This window comes from Enoplosus armatus, chromosome 10 (assembly GCF_043641665.1).
Source record: "Enoplosus armatus isolate fEnoArm2 chromosome 10, fEnoArm2.hap1, whole genome shotgun sequence".
NCBI lineage: Eukaryota > Metazoa > Chordata > Actinopteri > Centrarchiformes > Enoplosidae > Enoplosus > Enoplosus armatus.
The window spans coordinates 12,581,947-12,606,254 of NC_092189.1; the positions used below are offsets into that span (position 1 = coordinate 12,581,947).

The 24,308-nt window shown below is 42.5% G+C and overlaps 2 protein-coding genes across 3 annotated transcripts; both read right to left on the reverse strand.

Moving 5' to 3' along the window:
* Nucleotides 1–288: 288 nt before the first annotated feature.
* On the reverse strand, nt 289–19,091 carry LOC139290985 (catenin delta-1-like). Of its 2 annotated transcripts, XM_070912843.1 has the most exons (21): nt 19,000–19,091; nt 13,771–13,894; nt 12,234–12,397; nt 9,784–9,852; nt 9,557–9,676; nt 9,076–9,338; nt 8,038–8,319; nt 7,688–7,928; nt 7,365–7,587; nt 6,831–7,023; nt 6,598–6,715; nt 6,319–6,472; nt 6,065–6,082; nt 5,635–5,703; nt 4,988–5,115; nt 4,619–4,769; nt 4,260–4,452; nt 3,936–4,144; nt 3,738–3,779; nt 3,557–3,624; nt 289–1,898 (listed from the first exon to the last, which is right to left on the reverse strand). In XM_070912843.1, the coding sequence occupies exons 3-21, from the start codon at nt 12,390–12,392 to the stop codon at nt 1,890–1,892; spliced, it is 2,709 nt and encodes a 902-aa protein (XP_070768944.1). In that variant the 5' UTR covers nt 12,393–12,397; nt 13,771–13,894; nt 19,000–19,091; the 3' UTR covers nt 289–1,889. The 2 variants fall into 2 exon arrangements, with proteins under 2 accessions (XP_070768944.1, XP_070768945.1); XM_070912844.1 differs by lacking the exon at nt 6,065–6,082.
* A 1,887-nt stretch (nt 19,092–20,978) lies between these two features.
* LOC139291868 (gastrula zinc finger protein XlCGF49.1-like) lies at nt 20,979–21,802 on the reverse strand. Its single transcript, XM_070913988.1, has one exon. The coding sequence runs from the start codon at nt 21,778–21,780 to the stop codon at nt 21,304–21,306; it is 477 nt and encodes a 158-aa protein (XP_070770089.1). The 5' UTR covers nt 21,781–21,802; the 3' UTR covers nt 20,979–21,303.
* Between the last annotated feature and the right edge of the window lie 2,506 nt (nt 21,803–24,308).

Genomic DNA, 24,308 nt, shown 5'->3' on the forward strand with positions numbered 1-24,308 from the left:
TTTGTAGTGAGTTTGAAAAAAGTCTTCTGACACAAATGACTTCACGGATAAGAAGCCTCGATAATTAAACATCCAAAAAAACAAGCCTAATGGAGCACACAGATGTTGGAGAGTGAATATCTGAGATAGTGTCAGGTTTGTGTGTTTGCCATTTGCCTGAACAAGAGCGAGGGGATGAAATTACCCAGACCGACAGACTGCCTCTCTTTAATTAGACATGTTTATCTACATGATACAGCAGTCCTTCCTCACCTCAACACACAGCCACATCAATCACACTTCGCCAAATCTTGTCTAAGAAAAGATCTTTATTTATAAAAACAACAGTATTACCAGTTACATACTTTACTGAAAAAAGCAACTTCTCAGAGCCAAGGCAGGTATGAATGGTACATCATAATTTTACATGGATAGGCAACATTACAAATATACTGTGTGGAGAGTAAAAAAACAAAAACAAAACAAAGATGATTGGTCTCTTTTGCCTTAAAAACAACATCTCAGCGGTAAAACTGGGAATAAAAAGTTCAACGAATTGCATAATGCTCTCACCCACCGCTCCCACACGTATAAACCCCGGAATAAAATACAAACAAACCAGACAAAGTGAAAGGGTAAAAAAAAAAGAAAAAAGGATCATCGACCAAAATGTGCTTTTTATCCGCCTCCTAAATTAAATTAAGAGATCCTCCTGAACTTTCTAAATAGAGAATAAAGAGTAGGTTGTGTCTATAGTGTGAACCTATTACAGTAGAGCCAGGAATGGTCTCTGAAAGCAGGACGTCAACATGTTTTAGTGGTTTCGTAGTGTTTGTTCCCAGCATCACATTTCAGTACCAAGTCTGATGTGTTGTACTGGTCTGATCGGCTAAATCCAGACTGAAAAGTCAAAACGCAGCGTCTCAAATTCTCTTTTTCTTTTCATTGGGGGAAGAAATAAAACCAAAGTTGGAAATTAAGGTATCAAACACAAAAAGAGGCAGTTGTTACATAAAAACTAACAAAAAATAAAATAAAGCTTAGTCACACAAGAAGGAGCACAAGATAAAAAACAGACAACATGAACGGATGAAATTATCAACATGTGGTCTTATGGGTCTGGTCCGTGCACACACACATACAAAAACACTCACTCCAAGGTCCATATTCATTTTCCACACACACACGACCAACACAGGTTTACTGTATGACAAATATACACACACCTGCCCTTTCTTGTCTACACCTGTGCTCATCCCAACCGAGAGAAAATAACTCTAGACAGGAAAATAACTCCTATAAACAACATTCTCAATCTACAGGGCGGCCGTCGGCCCGTCTCAACCTCCCAACGATCCCGGTAAAGGGACGATTTAAATTAATGAGCCAAAACTAATGCAGTCATCCCATTTTCTTTTTATATACAGTATATACCCTACATAGAAGTCTACGTATAAAGTCATCATTACGATGCGGGTATTGGTAGCAACATGTAGATGACAGAATTTACCAAAATGTTGACAATAGCAAGAAAAAATAAAAACAAGCACGGTGACAACACCAGAAGTAAATGATTGTCAACAAAGGTGATTGCCTTTACAGAAGAATTATAATTTAAAAAAAAAAATGGAATATATTTATGTTGCTACAATTGAATGAATTTGTAAAAAGTAGGTGTGTGTGTATGTATCTGTACGTGTGTGTGTGTGTGTGTTGCATGAAATGTTTTGCCTGCAACACAGCCACTTTCTTTGGATGCCAACCCTCATCTTCTGATCCCATCTGTGTGGTGATAAGAGAGAGTAAGAGAGGAGGGGGGAGGCGAGAGGGAGAGAGTCTGTGCATCTGGATCCTCTCTCCTCAGTAGCAGTGGTAGGGCAGGGACGGCCCAGTCTGGGTGATGCACACTATTAGTTTTTCTGGAACAGAGCAAAAGACGTTGATTTAAAAACCCCCGAGTCAAAATATAAAGAGAATAAAATGTGGGTCATTTACACATTAAACATGGAGGCAACACAAAGACTCACTCTGTGGTATAAGTATGGCACACTGCACAGTAGTGCTGTCACAACTACCAGATGTTCCATAATACTTCAATACCAATACAACATTAAACTAAACACAGTTTGAATTCAGTGTTTGAACAAATAGTTAAATGAAAAAAAATCAGTTTAGTGTAGTAAATGACACATTTGATAGTAACTACAGTTAAAGGAAACACTACCATCATTCTCTTGCCTGATGAAAACTGTGCTACACATGAATTTCAACACTATTATACTGTGACCTATTTAATTAAAATATGTCTTCCAGCATCAATAAGTGTATGCAGGAGGAGAAAAAAGTAAAGTACAAAATGGAGGACAACCTACAAAGAAGAACGCACGGATAATAAATACAGATACTCTAATTTAATTGATGCCATGTAAAACTAACCTGTTGTCAGAATTATTTATTTGTGTTTATCACTTTACCAAAATCTCATCATTCTTCTTTCAAGTTTATTTTCTTGTTTAATCCCAATTCTCAAACTGATATGAAGTTACTCGATAGCAGGCAACAGAGGCATTAAATCTGCATCTATCCTTGCACTTATGTTGTTGTAATGCCCTGCAGGACCACAAGAGTGCACTGAACCACAAATCCTGGACCACTGGCAGCAGGCAACAACAGATAGAGCTGCAGCTCAGTACTTGGATCCTGAACAGTATTTCTCAGCATGGCAAAAGTATCAAACACTACACTACATTCCTAAAGCGAGTGTAAATCCAGTCTGGCAGCTGCCGCTCCAAGATACACAAAACTATTTCGAGAGGACGAAGATCACGCCGAACGTCGCGTAAAAACCCCCTTTTGCAAAAGTTACAAAGCTGTTTAAGGAAAGTTTGGTAACACAAGCAGAACCTATTAAGAATTTTAATGAGACACTACATTTCTTTAATTCTTTGTTGTCGTAGTTATGATTTTGTTATCAAAGTCAAAGTTCTGGTATTGCAACAACACTACTGCACAAACATTATTCTGAGGATTTAAATCTGAATCATCAGCCTGGGGTCATCTCTACACTGACAGACTGTGTGGACCACAACGCACAAGGAGCACCTTGCAGCATACTATACCAGCATATACACATCACATCATATAATTCAGTACAGTAGACCTCAACCAGGTGTCTTTAAGTACACCATCATAGACAGAGACCAGGTTTCACTGAGGGTTTGAAGTTATAAGAAACAAAGGAACTCAGAGTCCATGCAGGACGAGAGGTCAGTTGGACATACCATGCTGTTACATGCAGAGGGGGTAGAGGGGAGGGGGGAGGGGGGCTAACCATCGTAGGAGTCCAACAGGGGCAAGGAACCCTTTCTGCCCCCATACACCCCTCGCTGAGAGTCAACCAGAGAAAGAGAGAGAGAGAGAAGAGGGAGTGAGTGTGAAAAAAGAAAAATGTCAGTAATTGTGAAGTTTTTGAAGGTTAAAGGTCAGGAAGTATTCATAGTGGTGCAGGAGATTAAGGGTTAGTGTAGTTAAGTGAGCAATCCAACATGTGAATGTGTGTGAGAATGATTTAAAGTACCGGTAAAGTGTCTGTGGTTTCATCCAGAGTGTGTCTCCTCTCCCTCTGGTCCAGTGTAGAGTAGGCCTCTGAGAAAAAACAAAAACAAAAAGACAACAAGAATGAGAATTTAAATATACATCTCATGTTGAAAAACACATTTTCTGTCTTGCTAAAAAGCAGTGATGATAAATGAACTAACCAGGGCCAAGGTCATTTAGTGGAATCATGTCCCTCTTCTCCCCTGAGATGAAGTAAGAGAGTCACACGTTAAACAAACGCAACACGTCAGCTTCATATATACACAAGTCTTTCATAATTTTATGAACGTTTTTCCTAAATGTTGGGTTTAAACGCTGACAAAATGTTTTTAACCACAGATTATTTCCTGCACACTGACCTCTGTCTAGCAGTGGCGTGGTGCTGTCTTCATAGGTGCCGTTGGCTCGGGTGCTTGGGCCGTTGGTGTTGCTGGTGTTGGGGTTCAGGTTGACCATGAAGTCTGTCTTCTTCCAGCCGTCTTTCTCAAGCGGCCGGCGCAGCTCTTTGTGGGCCCAGACGAGCTGCAGCACCTGGCCGGCCCCCCGCACCTCACGTTCTGAGCGCTTGCTGTAAGATACACGGAGATGTGTTCATTTAACAAAGTCTTTGTTTTTGCTTTATATCCAGTCACAGTTGTCTTTAAACAGCCAGCTCAGGCGATCACTTTCCAGAAAACACTTACCCGTCTTTGTTGATAAGCACCAGCCTCTCAATGCCCTGCGAGGCTCGTAGGGTCTTTGCTGCCTCCAGACTGTTGCCTAGCACCTCAGTGAGCGTGCTCAGTACAGACACCACCGTCTCCTCTGAAAGAGCACGCCCAGACTGACTCTGGCCTCCAGGCAGGTTGGCCACAAGGTGAGGCACTGCATGCAAACCTGCAGGAGAAACACAGTGAGGTAAGAAAATCTATATCTGGAGTAATACAAATACAAATATTGTATTTAGAATAAATGTAAACAAAATCCAGCAAAATAAAAGCATGCGTTATATTCTTTGAGAGTATTTTGCAGCTCATTTGGACACATAGTCCAACATCCTTACCGAGCAGTTCGCGGTTACGGTTGTCAATGGCGAGGTTCCTCAAGGCTCCGGACATTGCCCGAACCACACGGTCATTGCTGTGAGCCAGCAGCTCTGCCATCATGGGAAGACCCTTCTCCAGACGCACAGTGGCCCTGATATACCGACCATACTGAAGAACACGCAGACAGAGAGGGAGAAGTGAACATCATTTTACATTCATAGCAGTTTCATTCTAGTAACGTCTAGAAACACAGACAGTATCATGGACTAACAGACCCAAAATGCTCATACAGATTTGGTTTAAGACTAAGAGTTCACCCCGAAAACATAACTAATATAACTATTTTTTTCCAGCAGAGTTTCAGTCTGTTAAGAAATGGTACTAACAGTCCATCGGCCGGCACACAGGTTCTGGATGGCACCAGCAGCAGCCTCCAGCACTGAGGGGTTCTTGCTCTCTCTGAGCAGCGACGTGTAAACACGAACCACCTCTGGTTGGAACAACAGCTCGTAGCCTGAAGTCGACACAAAGAGAGGCGTGTTAGTTTGACAAACCTCAGCATTTGCGCTGAAGACAGATTACACAAATTATTTCTATCAACTAGACCTGGTATTTTGAAAATATTAACTAAGTCTGAACTGTTTCTCTGTGATTGAATGGAAGCATTAGTCTATTAGTACACATTTTGTGGTCTCATTTCAAACATTAAGAACCTACTAATTACTGTGTGTCCCTAGTCCCTGTCATGAGTTTGGAACCTAAATCATATTTTGAGTGTGAAATGCAGGCACAAATTATTGAAGAATCTATTAACATTTTCAGCTGGTTTCCCAGAAAGGAATCAAGCCATTTCTAAGACTGACACAAAACTTAATGCAGATATCTGGTGAAAAAGGTCTTCAGTCCAGGACTAGATGTTGCATTTATGTTTAGCAGTGGCAAACTGAGCTTGATAGCAGCACAGAGAGTGCTCTACGGGACCCGAGGGGATTTGTACTTCAGCATATAAGCGTGCTACCCTCAAGACTGATACCTTTGGCAGGTGCTGTCCTCTTTGGAATGTCAACCTGATCTGCACTCCCATCATCTCCATCCTTCTTTCCTGCAGCGAGAAACCAAAACAAACACAAAAAAAGAAAGAGAGAACATGAAAGACTGAGTTGAAGAAGAAGAAGCAGATTATGCGAATTTGGTTGAGATGAGCAGTCAGTTATACGCAGTCCTCTACTCTGGTACATTATCATGTGAAAGGCGACCATGCAACCAGTGGAACAAGCACTGTGAACATGCATTGTCATTTGCGTGACATCAGGTGATCATGCTCATGAACTGGATGTGAATTCAACATTAGAAATTCTTATTACTCTGGTGAAGTATTATTCTGCGTTAGTAAAATGAGCGATGAGTCAATAGGTGGTCAATAGTTTCAAATGTTCACAGGAACACCAAGAGGAGAATCTTACCTTTGGAAAACCACTCATCTAAACACAGCAGAGAGAAAGGAGGAAGTGAAGGAGGGGTGGGAGAAATGTAAGAGGAAGGAGGAAGGCGGGAGGAGAGAGAAGAGGAAAAGGAGGGAAACAGTGGTAGAGTGTGAAAAACAGCGACAGGTGCTTCCGCCACCAACAAGCTCAAACCCACCAGCAGCTACTCATCTTTCAACAGCCAATCATAGACACAGTGTAACTCTCAGCTGTAACAGCTGTCTGACACTGACCTTTGCCCTTTCGAGAGCCAAAGCAGCCGCCTTTGTTAGCGGGGGGCGGCCCCTGGTTGAGGGGCGTGGTCTCTGCGTAGCGCTCACAGCCGGGGACTTCACGGTGAACGTGATAGGACAGATTCCTCAGGAGGCAGACACAGTTCTCCACCAACTGCAGGGAGAGAAGGAAAGGGAACAACACAATCAAAGGTGGAGGCAGAGGAAGAAAGGGGCTCATTTCATATGATTTTTAATTGAACCAAAAATTAAAATCTGTCATCCTAAATGAACAGGTACCTTATTATCCACATCTTTGCGGTTGATCTGTGATTGGACAATGTACATGAGTGAATCCACCAATCCTGTGCATTCTCTCAGCTTTCGCCTGGCCTCGCTGCGTTCTGAACTCACATTCCTGTTGGAGAGAGGGAAAAGTTAAGCACATAATTGCATGTTTTCTTCCCAAAATAAATCTCGTCTTTCTCCTCCTTGGACTTCCTCTGCTTTCCGTCCATTGATTCATTGCGTACCTTAGGCAGCCAGCAGTGTTGGTCAAGGCGGTCTCCCACTCCAGATGGCGTGGTTTGCAGCTCTCCTCTCCTCCGTTGCTCCCTCGCTCCCAGCCGGAGTGAGGAACGACCACCTCGTCTGCTAGGGCGTGCAGGGCGTGGTCCACAATCTCCATCTTCACCGAGTCGTGGGATGAGAGGTTCCACAAGGTGCCTTGAACGACATAATAAATACTGTTACTATCAAGAAGAGACAGTTTTAAAATAATAGAATTATAACCAAATTTAACCTTAGAGTTAATACTCTGTGTCACATTTCAATTTTGTGCATAAAGCCACACCATAACAACTGTGTTGTATGCCATTAAGTTTTATTTTAGTTTGTTTTATCCATGCTGGATTGAATTTGTGTTTTTTGGTTCCGGTTTTCTCTTTTTTTGTTCCATGAATATATTGTGTTATGACCAAACCAAAGGGATACAAGTTATAAAAACGTATATATTTTAAAAAAAAACAACACAAATGATCCATACAAGCGTCACATGATGTTGATACCTGTGATGGTGTCAGTGAGGTCCTGGTCACGGGCTTTTCTCAGTAACCTGACCAGAGCGGGCACTCCATCGCAGTTCTTGATGGCGATCTTGTTATCTTGGTCTCGACCATATGAAATGTTCTTTAGAGCTCCGCAGGCCGAGTGGTGCACCTCCTTGCTGGGGTGGTCCAGCAGTGACACCAAGGACGGGATGCCCTTCAGGCGACGCACCTCTGACTTAACCTAGACACACACACACAACATTTTCCAAATAACCACATTACAGAAAGATAAATATTCTATAGTAAATACTGTTGTTGTGCATTATGTGACCATTATTCACCTTATCATTTTTGAATGTGAGATGCTGGAGGAAGGCGGCGGCGTTGGTCTTGACAGGGTCCAGACGGTAGTTCAACATGGCGATGACCTCCGGCAGCTCCGGCTGTCTCCATGAAGCGGGAGGACCCTTCCTCAGTGTGCTGTCCAGTGAAGCCATGCTCCCCCTCTCCATCGTCATGGGAACGCCCCAGGCATAAGGGTCAACTCCTCCCATGTCACCATCCAAAGTATCCTCACAGCTCCTGCATGTAGCAGAAAGATAAATGTAGAGATGTTTCATAGCTTGCATTGCCCTCATACATAAATATAATAACTGTAATATGACACCACAGCAGTGCCTTTGAGTGTTACCTGAGTCTTCGTCTGTCCACACCCCCGGGGCCAGGCCCTAGGCGTGGCATGGTGCCATAACCTCCAGGGTGCATGGGTGGAGGCCCCATGCCATAGTCATCATATCCCACACTGCGCTGGTCATCCTCCATACCATAGTGGCCGTGGCCATACCGCATCTCCATCGCTGAGCCTAGGGCCCTCATTCCTCGGCTCACCTGGGGCTGTGCAGCATACGGGTCAAGCTGCTGGCGGCTTGGGGCCCGGTAGCCAGAGTCCAGGGTCCTGTAGCCATCAACTGGCCTGGGGAAAGAAGCGAATGGCAGAACAGAGTCGTTAAAGTGAGATACCACCCTGAGTGATCCCCCTTTCATACTGCCACAGTGATGTGAGATGAATTCATAACTTAAGTCAATCTGAACATTTCAACTTGTGTTATCTGGCTTCATAATCCTGATTCTGAACAGGGTTAAAAGGATCTGACACTTCTTGAGTTTGGTGTGAATGGGGGACATGTGTGTCTACAGTAACCATATGTTATCAAATGATGTTTATGGTGTTGATTTCTAAACCTCTCACCCATATATTCTGCTCTTGTCAATCTCAGACATACTAAATGATTAGAGCCCACAGGTTGTTCCATTTACTTTTTCCATAAAGTGAACATATAAAAAGGAAGGAAATCAAAGTTAAACCACTTTGTCCACAATGCCTGTTTAATCTTTAGAGTAAATATTTAGAGAGCCTGTTTAGAAGGAACTGAAATATCAACAACTGTTAAGCAAATATTCAGTGCTTAGATGAAGTCAGATGTTTGTGTTGTGTATGAATTACAGTTGTAGCTCCAAGTCTTTTTTTAAGGGATTAACGATCAGGGATTTAATTTTAACAGCTAAACTTCTGGTTTAAATGGTTAAAACATGGATAGAGCATGTATTCATTAACGTTGTGAAATAGAGTTTGTGTGTAACAGACGTGTAAATGTGACACAATATGTTGACAAAACACAACAGAGAATTATGCTTTTGTGTCACTCGTTAGGATGCAGGGGTCTTGTACCTGTAACGGTCATCCATGTGTGAGCCCCTGCTCAGGCTGGTGTACGCCTCTGATGGTGGGCCTCCCCGGTAGTCATCGTAACCCCCTACAGGGCCATAGTGGTAGTTTCTGGGCACTGTGGCTGTGGGGTAGTCTCCTGCTACAGCCTGCCTGTAAGGACGGTCCAGTGTGGCGCTGTAGCCGCCCATACCGGACACCGACAAGCCCCCATCAATGGACATGGAGTCAGACGGCAGGACTGTGCGCGAGATTGGTTTCTTCATCTGGGGGAGAGCGAGAGAGATAATCAAGTGGTGTAAGATCCTTGGATGTGTAGCTAAATGTATGCTTCCATAGCACTATCAACCACAACAATCTCAACAAAAACAATTATAAGGAAGAAAAATGTAACCGTCTTCTTGCTTTTTAGGCTTTTTTTAAGCTTTTGCAAGGATTTTTAAAAAGTCTGATGAGATCATGGTGCATGTGCCATATCTTTTACCCCATTGTCTGGCCGTCGTGTGGTTCCCTCGTCAGAAAAGACTGAGTGCACTTCCTGGCAGTCGTCCTCTGGTGTGTAGCTCTCATCAAGAGCGCCGTGTGCAGGGTCCACCATTCTGTACTGTAGCACAGCCGCACCAAACATTTATATTTCCTTAATTCACTGGCAATTACAGCATGAATACAAGACAAATAATAACATTTACATGATAAACTATAAACACATACCTGTGTGCCGTTTAAGTATGCGTCAGTCAGTTTCAGTCGTTCTATGTCTGCATCCCCTAAACGCCCGTTCTGTGACGAAAGAAAAAGACACAACTGTGAAATATATATTGTGAAAAATGTAAAATATGATACACCTTTGCTGAAACAACACATGGAAATGAGGTTAGAGTCAGGCTTCCCAGTAGCCAGTGCTGTCTACTTGCTTACAACCACCCAGATGATATTACTGCTGCTCAAGCACATTCAGTGCTGACCAAACCGTCCCTGCATGTTTATGGTCTGTGAATCACTGCCAGACTAGAGGGAGGACATCACACCCAACTTCCTCCTGTTTTATTCTGTTACATAATCAATGGCTGTCACGCTGTATGACTTGGACACCTTCTACATAACTCTGTGTAACACTCACTTTTATGCAATATGACTGCTTCAGTTATCAGTAATAGACTCAAGCTGAATCACATGTGAACTGCATAATTGGGCTACTTTGGAAATCTTTCCCAGCAACCGTTCAACCACAAAGCGTAACACTATCAGTTTCAGCAATTCTGTGATACTATTGACTAATGCAAGATAAAACAATGTTATGAACCTTATCAAACACTGACTCCCACTTAATTTGCAGTAGTATGTCATACTGCACTTTGCCTTATGTCCACAAGGAGGCAGGGCTGTTAAAAGGCAATGGGAAGTACACCAAGAAATGCACACTTCCCCTACAGCTGGTCCTTCCTTTAATACCACCTCATTTACCAGCAACTCTGTCATGACTTTGGAGAAATGCTCAGACTGTGCAGCTGGCAGATTTATTTAGAAATAAAAACATGTGCAGTTGGCACAAGGCCAAAAACACAGATCCCTGCTTTCTTGGCCTTCATCCTCCACACACTAATCAAATAAGTCACTTCCAAGGATTCAAAGAGACAAAATGTACAATCTAATCTATGTCAGCAAGACCTGAAAGGAAGGAAAATATTTAGGAACACCTTTTATAAAACTGTTCTACTCAGTCTGTGTCAAGTGCTGACAAATATGCTTCAAATATCAGCCTCTGATAGGCCAGGCAGGGTCGTACCCTGAAATGATAAAATCTCTCCTTTAATTGCTCCTCTAAGCCTACAGGCAGCTAGGCGAAGTTTACCACTCTCCGATAGTCAAGTCAAGGCAACAGTTAGGACCTCATCCAACCAGATAACTAAGCTGTAAACAAAACAGCAGAGTGAAAGACAAAAGCTTTTTGTCAATTTTCAACTTCAAAATGGATGTATACCACAACATAGCACAATCTCAGGAAAAGAAAAATGATTTGCAACATTGCCCACAATGGTCAAATACAACAAAGAGATATTAAAGTGACAGTAATGTGCCGATTAATCATTTAGTCTAGTGACAGAAAGTTAATCTGCAACTATTCTGATAATTGAATAATCATCTAAGTCGTTTTTTTAAGCAAAAGTGCCAAAAACTACCTGGTTCTGACTGGTCAAATGTGAATATTTATATTTAGTCCTCTATGGTACTAATTTGAATATCTTGGGTTTTGGACTCTTGACAAACAAAGACGAACAAACTATTTTAAGACGTCAACTTGGGCACTGGGAAATTGTAATGTAGATTTTCTATAATTTTCTGACATTCTATAAACAAAAAAAATGTATACAGAAAAGAATCATCACATTAATCGATAATAAAATAAATCAGTTGCAGCTCTGAAGTTAAAACATCTGATGGCAGACACATTTACACAGCCTGATTGTGTATAACGTAGCAGAAACATTACATTATTTCATCAGGGAGCTTGCAATATCGTGGATGTTCAACATACAAAATATAACTGCATGCAAAAGAATTCTTAGTTTATAGCAGGATCAACAGAAGTAATGAATTAAAGTGTTTAAATGAAAATAAAAATTCTTCATGATGAACAAGAAACCACACTGGATGCAGGACTATGGGACACATGCATGACACATGACCGCATTCAATAAACACGACATGCTGGAACAGAGAGGAAAATAACTGAGATTCCACAGCAGGGGCCGACGAAAGGTGTATATGTCTGCATGTCGGAGTGTATCCGGTGAGTGACACTGAAGGCATGCTGCAAGTGTGTGATGATGACCATCTCAGGCATGTTAAAAGTAGTGGAGGTATGTGCAGGCATGAACCGATGTACTTGCAGATGAGGGCTGAAAGACAGATGGACTTACAAGATAGAGTCTATGAAGAAAGACATTTAATGACGACGCACAAAAACATACACAGACACAAACTCGCCGAGCGCTGGTGGAGAGGAGGCGGAGAAGGAATGAATAATAGATGGATGGATGTCAGAGGGAGAAAACTTTGAGGGTTGGATGGAGGAAATGTTGATCCATGGAGTGCAAGATGGGGGCTGTAACCATGAGAGACTCGGGATGGGGATGTTGTGGTTTGTTGGGGAGCGTTACCTGTGTGTGAGGGAGGGGGCGACCCAGGGCCGAGGGGCTGGTGGCAGGGAGGCCCACTCTCCTCCTCTCCTCCTCCAGCGCCCGGGTCAGCTGTTCAAACTGCACCTCCTGCTCCCTGACCGACTCCAGCAGAGCCGCTGCGCTCTCACACTGCTCCATACACACTACACGGCCCCAAGGGGAAAGAGGGCGGCGTTACACACATCCATGTTGCCTCAAACACACCGCAGCACAGGGAGGGGGGTGCCTAACAAAACACAGACACACCTCTCCATACAAAGTATAGAAAGATCCAGTGGATGCAGGATTTTCTGGGCTGATATTACATAGAAGGGTTATTTCACCCTATCTGATTAATCTGCTGACAGATCTTGTTTGGTGACGCAGGCTAAGATGCCTTCTTGGAAAACCATCAGCACTGTAGGGATTGCTCAACAGTGGATCTATTCTTTTGATTTCAATAATGAATGTACAAGCAGTCACCACTGTAAAGACAAGTTTCTGGTTGAAACTCAGACTTTAAAAATCCCCCAATTACACTGGGTTCTTGTGTACCACGTCAATTCCTTTGAAAGCCTTTCACTGCGTAATGATTCATTCATTCAAGTTTCTCCCCACAAAGAGACTTCAAAGGCGGCTGATCTGCTCAAATTTCTTGTACTGCCTTTAGCAATACCTGACCACGTCAGCACTGATGAAGCCTGTATCTCAAGGACTGTGTGAAACGCATCACTGCTAACTTTAAGTGCGACAGTGAATCCTTCCATGGTGACGCTATGTGAAAAATATAGCAGAATAATAAACAACCCAATTAGTGCCATTCAAAGCATAATTCACATGAGACCATGCTAAATTTCAGGTCCAACAGTCAACAAAATATGAGACAAACACCGCAAGAGGAGGGTACAGTCCGATTCTTTAAGACCCTGGTTATTGCATTGATCATAAATATTACAACATATTGATCAGGATAATGTGGAGAATATCACCATTCCCTGCATGCGGATCAATGAACGTATTACCACTTAAAGCACCCTCTCCGACACCACACCCGAAAATACTCTTAAATACAAACGACAGAATATTGGATAACTCCTCTGCAGTGTGTAGACTTTGCAAAACAGCATTGATGTATTGCCAGAAAGCTACCAGCAAACTTCGTTTTTAAAAAAGGAAACAGCATTTCTATTCCCATATTTTAGAGGAATGTGGGGTTTTTATTTCATGGATCTATAATTTTGGCTACGGTTTATAAAATCACGGGGAAAATGTTTAGGTTGATTTTCCATACAGGTACATCAGGAATGGAAAATTAAACCACCAATTTTAAATCCCAAAGAACCGGTGCAGCCATAAATTTAGGCTTAGGATTTTTTTGTGACTATTTCATCAGTGCATCAGCAGCATCATTTCAGTAAACAAAAAACAAATAGGACAAGCGCGTTTCACATGAAGAGAAGCAGTTTAAGCAGAACACATACACAACATCAGAGACACACTCTCAAAGCTCAGTTCAGAGAAAATCAGAAATACACACCTTCACCTGTGGGCGTGGTTTGGTAGTAGAGGTGAGAGATCACGCCAAGGTCAGAGGCTGAGCTCTAGTTGCTCATGGGTAGAAGGTCACCGAACCACCAAGTCAAGAAACAGGGAGGAATGGACTGCAGAGAGAGAAAGACAGAGAGGTGGAAGAGAAGAATAAGGAGAAAAGAGGGAGAAATGTTTTAGTGAAGGCACCTGTGTTTGAAAAACAGCAACATAGTGAGAATACCGTACAAGTGTGTCAACAGGGTTGTGTTTGCTCTGTGAGCAGGAAAACACAGCAAGAGACGGAGACATACAGTAGCTCCAGCCTTTAGACACACCCTGTATTTACTCAATATTTGGCCTGTGGACGGCAGCTAGCTGTGGGAAGTTGAACAACCTGCAGCTCTTTCTGGGTCAGAGAACTTCAATCGTCAGCATAAAGAGAAAGAGGGTTTTAGAGATAGTAACATCCTTCAAGAACCATATGTTCTGTTATCAACTCATCCTTTTCTTCTCCAGTTATTTGCCTCTCTTTCATTTTTTCCTTCAAGCCTTTCTTCTCTAAATCAGTCCTCATCTACCTCTGGCCCAACTCTGTCAGTTCGCTTATTCGTGTTCTCTCAACTTAACTGCCTTTCATCCCTCCCCCCACGTCCCTCTGTTATCTTGGCTGTGCTCTGAGAGAAAGACATTGTTATATCAGAGCCAAACAAGTGGAGACTCAGATCCTCTTATCTGTTGATACACCCTCTGCTGCAGTAGCCCGTATCCCCATCAGCCCTGGCTTGAAAAGGTGAATAAACCCAGGCATTGCCACACGAACACCTGCATGACCGGTTGGACAAGGTAGAGGAGGGCCGACCAAATTTCAGTTTCTCAATGTCTCCCTCTGTCTAGCCAACATGCACAGACACACTCTCCTTAGAACCTGTGTGAGTTTGCATGAAATTTCGGGAACAAACAAGATTTATATTTCAGGCAGCAGGTGTTTGTGTGAATGGCAGGTAGGGTGTTAATAAAAAGCATAGGTGTAAGGAGAGTGGAGAGATGGTGACGAATGACTCACAGTTTCACCTGCATTAGATTGTGCAAACAAAAAAAAGTAAGACAGACATGATGTTATCACTGTTTGATAAACAGTTATGTGATATGGACAGTTATAGACTATTACGACACCCTTTAGCTGGTAAAATGAAGCCTGCAGAGGCTGCATCTGTTCCTGTATGTCTGTCAAATGAATGACTAACACACACACGCATATATGACTTTGCTTATTTTTTTAAATCCCTGCTTGGGGTGTGACCAGTGTGGGAAAAGGGGGAGGAAAGTGGGATGGCCTGATGAGAAAACAAGGAGTGGCTGAAGTCTATTTCACAAGACAAAGGAATTTGTCTGAACCAAAACCAGGATTTGCATGTGGGATAAGGCTGACTGACAGGAAGACATGATGTCACACACACTCACACACACACTATCTTTTGCTTAGTGGCTGTCGCGCCCCAGAGCTATAACCTCCCACCTGAGCAAATCACACACTGCTGTCCTGTACTACACATGCCTATATATGGTCACAGCCAGGACAGGGCTGATATTATCGACTACAGACAGACAGAGACAAACAGAGTAGGAGCTGCAAACAAATAAAAAAAGAAAAAGATGAGCCGTCTTTCAGGGGAGTGAGAGGGTAAACTAAAGCACAAGAGGGGGGGTAGAGATACAGAAAGGAGTGCTGAATACAAGATAAAAGCTAATCTTGCATTCCTAGCATTGTCTCCTGCCAATTCAGCACAGCAGCCCACCCACTCACCCACTGTAAAGTGACCTTAGCAGGACACTGGCTGATAATCTGGCTGAGAGATCTGTGTTTACCGTACTATTGCAGCATTTCAAGGCAAGTTTACCAGTCTCAATTACCCAAACACAGAGAAACGCAAACTATTTAACCAAATCTCTTCTCATCTGGCATCTTTTCATAATTTTAAGCCACATATAAACACTGTCTCGCTCATCATCTTATCTCAGATGCAGGAAATAACTATCATTAACATGCTACATGCTATCTTATTTCACTAACGAGCGCAACTGTCATTCATACAATAATAATTAGACACTGTGGTTGATATTTCTTGGCAAGTCTACTTGGGAGTGTGTGTGTGTGTGTGTGTGTGTGTGTGTGTGTGTGTGTGTGTGTGTGTGTGTGTGTTTTAACCGCAGCCAGAGCAGGGAATTTGCAGCTGTCAGTGCGGGAGGTTGGTGGAACAATAAGAAGTTTGTGCAACTGAGAGCAAGAACGCAAGTGTGAAAAGAGTTGGAGAGCAAGGAGGATATTATTGGACACATTTGAGTGCATCTATGTTTGTATGTGTCACAGTTCATGTCACTCTTTACACACTCATGGCTTCTGTCCTCCACCCGCCTCCCCCTTTCACAGCTGTTAGTTTTGGCCTTGAAAGTCAGCGGTGAGTTTCGTTGAACAATGAAAACAATCAGTGCGGTCCCATTGCCACTCCCCTCCCCCTTTCCCCTCTTAACCACTTCCTGAGAAACAGGATGTTATGGATTCGACATCAGAGATGAGTAAAGGGACGTGCCGGCTACTGAAGCTCACCAAAAACCATTTTCCTCAACAGAACTGCGTGTACACAAAACCATGAGAGCCTATATGATGTACACTTTAATAAATCACCTCCTGATGGTTGGCTTCCTCCAACCATCAGTTGTTTGTGCAGTGAAAATCCCCCATGGTCAATATGTTGATCATACGACCACAAACCACTTCCCATTTTGCTAATATGGTTCTCCATCTAATGTTTTCAGTTCTGCTTTCATGAACTTTCAGAGGCAATTTGTGAACTTGCATGGCTGAATCATCACATTCATATTTTTAATAATAATAATAAAAATTCACTGGTTCAAATGTGAATATTATATTTTTCTTACTCTTCTATGATAGTAAGCTGATTATCTTTAGGCAAGACACCACCTTGGGTCCTGGGAAATTGTGATTTGTCCCTATTTTCTAACATTTAATCAAGAATATAATCTGCACAGTAAACGAAAATGAATTCTTAGTTGCTTCCCTTGTTTTTTTCCTAAGATGACAAAAGATATGTCTAGGTAAACCCCTCCAAGAAATGAAAAAAGAAAAGCAGCACAACACATTTAAAGCAAAAGAATAGAAATTGCTACGAAACTAAGAATGGCAGCAACAGACGGTCAAAATGTCAAGCACAGTGCCTTGAGGTCAGCAACATAGACATACTCCTCAAACATCTGATCGAGCCCTGACACACCACGAGTCACATATCTCCATTTGAATCTGCAGCCATCAGTCAGCATGACTCACTCAACCCTGTCAGAAGACATCTGTGATTGTACGCACATGTAACCAACAATACAGCCTCTGTCGACTTAGTAAAACTCTGGTTAATGCAATAAGCGTGCACACCTGCCATCAGCAGCAAGAACTCCCACTGAAACAACACATTCACTGTCAAAATGCACATCTGTTCACGCATCTTGACTGGAGTTCACTGATACATCGGTGTGAAGCCACCAGGGCTGGTTTAAGCTGAGCGTGGCTTGTAATGGGATTGAAGCTTTAGGCCACTAATCCACTTACCGCCTAACACATACACACATGACGTTAACATGCACGCACATACGTAGACACACACACACACACACACACACACACACACACACAGGTTAGGTCCTCTGTGGATTAACCTGCACACCTCAAGAGAGCAGACACAATTGTAGCCGGCGTTGAGAGCATGCATCAACAATCAAACAATGACTTGGAGACAAGTAGTCAGGAAAGGCTGATACATGGGTGTTCATGGTCACACATGGTGTTATTAGTGGTGGCACCTGCAGCACAGCTACAGTCCAGTGATACCCATACAAATACTGTACAAACATAAACCAGGATAGCCCTAAAGCCCACAGGGAAGGCACTTACCTCCACTGCAATATGTGTCCTGCATGCAAGCAATGTTTACAAGGAAAAGCTAGTTTACTTGTTCACACTCAAGGCGACAGTTATCCCCACCCAGGCGTTTTCCTACCAAAACAAGTTCACACAGGACCGACACAACAGGTTTACAAGCAGACACACTTAAAATCCCAGCCTGTGTGACAGACTACAACTGGAGGACCACCACCCTTTAAAAAGACTCAAATACACAAAACAGACTCAACGTATAACATTTCTTGTCAAACAAGCGGCGAGGTTTCCAATTACCTTTAACTACACTCTTCTCTCCGGGGCTCCTTAGCAACAATAACCGTTGAGGTGATGAAATCTACTTATCTGCTTAAACTGATAAAACTGCTTCCGACAGAAAGACGCTTAAAACGAGACATGGTCTGACCATGGTAAATGTGTACGTCTGGAGAACCAAATCCGGTCTACTTCAGGGTTGTAAACCCGCCTGACCGTCACGTTGCCGTGTCAGTTTGTATTCCCTACAGAACTCCAAAACCTCTCCTTCCTTGTAGACCTTTCAGTGAACCATCTGGACCCGCTAACAGTTAGCATTCCCCTCATCTAACAAAACCCCACACACACTGTCATGGATTGATTTGCTAACGTAATATAGCAATCTAGGGCAGGACCGACGCACAGAGCTGGCAGCATTAGCTAACAATAATAAGTCGTGGGTATAAAATGACTCTCACGAACAAAGACTCGCGTATTTGAGGATTGACTTACTCGTTGCTTGTGCTAACGCTACTGCCCAGATAAATGACAATGTTGGACATCAAATCATCCCAGTTGGCAAGAATGCTCGCTCAGCACCCGTATGACCTGGTTTGGCTGTCTTGCTACGTTAGCATCACAATAACCCACATAGCCAACGGAGAGCGGTGCCAACAACCAGGCTAGCGTTAGCATAGCAAACACAGATTAGCCGAAAGAGCTGGAGTTAGCGTGTGTTCAGCTAAGCGGCATTGAAAGCTAATTTCGACGGTATCCTCTGTTTTACCTGTTGGTATCAATGACTCTTTTTAATCAAGTATAACAGTGTGCACGGTATGAAACGGGATCGCGGGAACCGTATTAACTTTTAACGTTAGCATCGTTAGCTAACATTAGCCTAGAAGAGTCGTGTTGCTGATCTGTCCATGATGTGACCACTCCTTGCCAACGCTGCAGTGCACCCACTATCTTGTGGAAATAAAACTGCGACCCCAGCTATTTCAACCACCTGATAACATTTATGAATTGGCTCACCTGCTCGTGGAAAGTCTGTCCCGACCCCTTCCAGACTATTCCGTTTTTTTTGTGTTTTCTCCCCTCTTTTCCCCTCCTTCCCTGGGTTCTGGGTCAAGCTCGTTAAAGACGAAGCGACATCACCGAGTTTTCTATCAAAGAGAGGGCGGGATCAACAAGCGGCCAGTACCGTAAAGACTGCGCACGCTGAATTCCTCTTCTCATACAGGTGTTTGTCACAAGTTTCTAGACTGGATCCAGACTGGTAATACAGCCCTTGTATTCCTGCCAAGATAAAACATATACACTGACTGATATCATTATAAACGGGGAGTAAGTGGATTTAACTTCTGGTGCAGTGGTAGAATAAAAAGGCTACCTCCCACCGCCTCCTCTCTCCTCCCATTTATTTCCGTCTGTCGCTCCCTCTCCCACACATATACACACACTGATGTCATTTCATTGATTGCCCAAGAACAATGGCCTGAGAGGAAGCAGCATTTCTTAGGGAAGTACAACAGCATACCACACCAACGCGACAAAAACTATTGGCACATAAAACCACTACCAGTGACCATCACATCCTCCGCATGTGCCTGAGCAGTAAATAGATTGATGGTAAAGAGCCTCTGCAATCACTTTTATGAATCATACTTGACCACTGAACTATTTAGGGATCACTGCATGACTGTAATTATAAGCATTACCTAAGTGTAATGTGTTCTCTTAATTATACAGCTTTTACAGTAATTATTGTACTTTCAGTGTCTATTAGTGTTTAATATATTTCTGACTTTGAATACCTTTGAGTGAAATCAAACAAGTAGAGGCCTGATAAACAATGCTTTAGTGTGGGCAGGGTGGAAAGAGGAACAATGCATGGAATTTCCCCCAGTTTCCTTATGAGTCCCCCCACAGTGCTACAGTGCAGTATGAGTAAACCTGAGTCCCAATAATCACTGGGAACATAAACAATGCTGCACTCTAGAGGTGCACAATGATAAGAGGACTTGACAGGTGTTGAAAGCTGTTTTAAAAAATCCATATTTATTCACAATTCCATATTCAGATTATAAACCTACAGACATAATCCACATGAAACTGATTATTGCCCAGTCTGAAACTTTCCAGGAAGTACAAAAAAAGAGGAAAAGAGAGCTGCACAGTGGAGGTAGATTGCTTTTTAAATGAACCACTCGCACACACACACACAAATTAAAGACGGGCAAATGGCCCTCTCCTTATGCCAGGTCTCTAGCTCACTATACAGTAAGTCCAAAGTTTTTAATTCCTAATAAGTTATTATGATAGGGTTCCAAGTCTGAAGTTTGGTAAGTGTATCTGGGATTTTTTGTCAACTGTGTGATGTGAGAAACTGCTAATGGCTCTGCAAACTTTTTAAACAGTTTAAATTTGTACCTAGGGTTAGGTGCTATGACAATATATACTGTGACTCAATAGAAACTTGTGAGCCATATTATAACTGGATTTTGCCAGACCAGTTACACTATGCTGTCACTTTAATATCTGCATTTGGCAAACATGGACAAATCAATGAGCAGGGCTGCTTTAATATCGCATCAATGTGATAAATTGTCAGGTGTTTAATTCATTTGATTAGCCAAACACAAACATTCCCATGATTTTTTAACATGAACCATTTCTCACACATTATAGATAAACTCCCTTTCTTGATTATTTACTATATCACAACATGATATTGTGAGATAACACAATCTTTACTTCAATGTCACTGTACATGTTTCTCCATCACAATGCTTAAGATTCCCAAGGTGACAGCTGATGAGTCAAGATGGCAACTGCGAGGGTCACTAATAATGAAAATAGTGAGCATTTACCAAATGTGAAAAATTTACCAAGTTACTGCATATTTTCCTTGAATGATGAATGAGACATAACAAGAGGCATCCAAGTGTATCTGCTTTTCAGACAGTATAAAACATTTCACTCTATCAGGCCCTCGAGCCAGGGAAGAAAACAAAGAAGGCATTTTAGTTTTGAAGGTTGTTTTCCTATTGCTGGTTTTCCTAGAAATAAATAGAATGCAAGTCTCATCATGTTGAAACGAGATCATGCTTGTGTCCTTATTTCGAACAACAGCAGTCCGTGGATTTTACTGGAAAGTTGTCAAGATATACATCAGTGTACTTTTAGGTTATTGAGTGCATTTGTCCCGTGACAAGTGGCAAAACTGGAAACACAAAAGGACAAGATTATGAGATACGGCCAAAGGAAACACATTTTCCCAAAATAAACAAGTGTCAGTAAAAGTAACATGCTGAGAAACGTTTGCGTCTTTTATGGTCAGAGCACTCCGTTCATGTTGTGCGTGATCATGTGCCTGCGCAGGTTGCTGGGGTTGTTAAAGCTGGCGGTGCATTGATTGCAGGTGTACGGCTTCTCTCCAGAGTGAGTCCTCAGGTGGATCTTCAGGCTGCCGTTCTGCGTGAAGCGTTTCCCACACTGCGTACAAGCGTACGGCTTCTCCCCGGTGTGAATGCGCATGTGGATGCTCAGTGTGGTCTTGTTGACGAACGACTTGCCGCAAAATGAACACAGAACGGGCGACTCCCCAGTGTGACTTACCCGGTGCACAATCAGGTCTTCGCGGCTGAGGAAGCGCTCACCGCAGAAGCTGCAGTCCAGGGATTTGTTGATGGTGTGGGGGAAGACGTTCTGCTGCTGCTGAGCGAACTGGCTGACATGACTGGGGTGCCCAACATGACCATCAGCTCCTACGATTGGTGCTTTTATTGCAGGATTCAATGCTGTTGAAGGCATTTGGGTGGACTTATTTCTTTCCAGTTGGCTGTTTCTTGCCAGTCCAACACTGTTATCCTGCATCCCTCTCATCGGGGCTCTGTCATTGGCCACAGTGGTGAAATTCAGGAGACTGTCATGGCTGACGTTGTGGTCAGGAGACAGAGAGCTAAAAGCCTGGAGTTCAGAGGCAGTGAAGAGGGTGTCACTCTCCTCCTGCAGAGGCCCTTCCCCTCGTCCGTGAACACTCACAATTCTCAGCTCCTCATGATTACCTGTCAGGCAGGACGACTCTAGATTCCCTGTGGCAACACCTCCCTGCGTACTGTGGTTTCCAAAGTCATCTTGACCTAAAAAAGACAAACCACAAAGTTACATTATAAATCATTGTTTGTGTGTATGAAACTTCTAGACTGTGACTTAAAAAAAAAAAGGCAAAAAAAGGGACATACTTTGTATTAAGAAGCTAAAAGTAGCTTGAGCAAAGTCTATGTGGGATTGTCAAGTGCTCACTAAAAGTTTAAATAACGAGTGCTGTCATGTCTGCCCAAAATGCCCCTCTTCAAGTAGTGAATCAGCCAGTGCTACAGTTATGTGTCATGGCTGAATCATGCCATTCATCATGTTGACATCCATCATGACTAAAATATATTGAAGCATACAAGAAGAAAGCTAATGACAAAAATACAATGTTTTAAATTTTAAGTGGTGATGTTTGTATGCAAATTAAATAAATATTAAGTTGTTTCTCTCTTTTCTCCCGAAGAGAGAGTGCAGATAAATGGCTTTTCAAGTTTATAATCACATTCCTCCTGCTGTGACAGACACAAATATATTTAGAAAGTCTATTTTCTGCTAAAATGTTTCCTTATTCATTATTCACGTCAACAAATCTCCTGAACAACCAACAATGAATTTGTACAACTAACAGTACAAAGTTTTGCCTGTGTAGCAACTGCCTGCTATCATGTATGGCTTTGTGCCAGTGACAACAAACACAATCAATCTAATCAATGATATAATCTAACTGATGAGGTCCTGCTTGAAACAGAATTCCCATCAGCTCATGAAGCTTTATAAAATGAAAATACATCAGCCAACTCACCTACAACCGGCTCACATCCTCCAACGTCGTCTTCATCTTTGATCAGGATGACATCTGGGCTCTCCACATCTGGACACTAACAAGTATGAATACATATGCATGAGCAAACTAAACTATTAGCTACTGAACGTTCATGTCCTGTATGTCCTGTATTTACCTCCACTCGAGCGGCAGAAGAGGACGTCTTGTTCTCTGATTGTAGAGAAATAGAAGCAGCCTCCCCAACAGTCTTTTGAGCCACTGGTGGCTTAATGACAACTAGAGGAAAGAAAAAGACACAATTCAGGACCACTGATGGTGATAGATGAGTAGGAGGGGTGTACTATCACTGTCCACAACCCCAGCATTGTGAATTAAATGCACATCATTTTCAGTCTGAATTCTGACAAGACAAATCTGTTGCGCACTGACTCAAATGTCAGGCTTCGCTTTGGATACTGGTCTAAACTTGTGGTGATCACTTTTGTTTGAAGTAATGGCCGTGGTAATGCTATGGACTGGAAAGAGTTTAGCCAAAGAATTTATGGCAAACAAGAGCTTTAATTGATTGACAGCTGATCAAGACTGCTACTACTACTACTACTACTACTGAGGGCCATCCAAAACAACTTGTTGTGACTCACTTTGGGCAAAAGCATCTGCCAAACAAATATAATGTAATATAATTTATCTACACACACACTTTCTCCACTATATATTGTATGTAGTATCACATACTTTTACCTATATAACTAGAATGGGCATTTGCTGAAGAAAATACAAGCAACTGCTCCAAGATGCAGCAGGATCCAAGGAATCAAGAGAAAAAAATATTTTTCATCCATACCCCGGGGTTCAAAAGATGTTGGTGATTTTATGCACTGTCCCATAGACTACCACTCAAAAAATGTATCTGTACTTGGGCTGCTGAACTTCCCCCCTGGGTATCAATAAATTCTTATCTTAAATGGGCATTTCAACTGTCAACATGTAATTAGAGATAAGTAACTTAACTATCTAACTTTATTAAACTAGTCATAACAAAGTTGAATATGTCATGAAAAGTGAATTAGATCAAGCACTTTATTTCATAAAGTGGCGGACCACCTTCAGGGCACGAGGGCAAACCGTTAGTCATGACGTACGTGTCATGTGATAAGCAGCAGTTATTTATTAGTAGTTAATTGACTATTCAGCTAATCAGCTTTTTTTTGTATAAACCCCATTAAAGGAGCTGTTTTAATGAAAATAAAAAGCAACAGTTTTTCACAGAAACGAGTCTTGAACTGTTGACTAACCTGCAGGAGGAGGAGGTTACTTGTTACTTAGTATGTTTGAAAGTGAAAGTAACCTTTACCGTTACCTTGTGATCTAACCCGTGGTTTGGGAATGTTTCCCCTGATCGGGGAGAAGCGACTGGCCGGCCGGTTCGTCCTGGTCTGCAGCCTGAGAGAGAAGAGCTCGC

Excerpts from the sequence above, each read along its gene's own strand:
- LOC139290985 (XM_070912843.1), bottom strand. The coding sequence starts at position 12,392 with ATGGAGCAGTGTGAGAGCGCAGCGGCTCTGCTGGAGTCGGTCAGGGAG. Across the intron at positions 9,853-12,233 it reads GCCCCCTCCCTCACACACAG|AACGGGCGTTTAGGGGATGC; the intron begins GTAACGCTCCCC and ends CTTTCGTCACAG. Across the intron at positions 6,716-6,830 it reads AACACTGCTGGCTGCCTAAG|GAATGTGAGTTCAGAACGCA; the intron begins GTACGCAATGAA and ends TCTCTCCAACAG.
- LOC139291868 (XM_070913988.1), bottom strand. The coding sequence starts at position 21,780 with ATGCCTTCAACAGCATTGAATCCTGCAATAAAAGCACCAATCGTAGGA.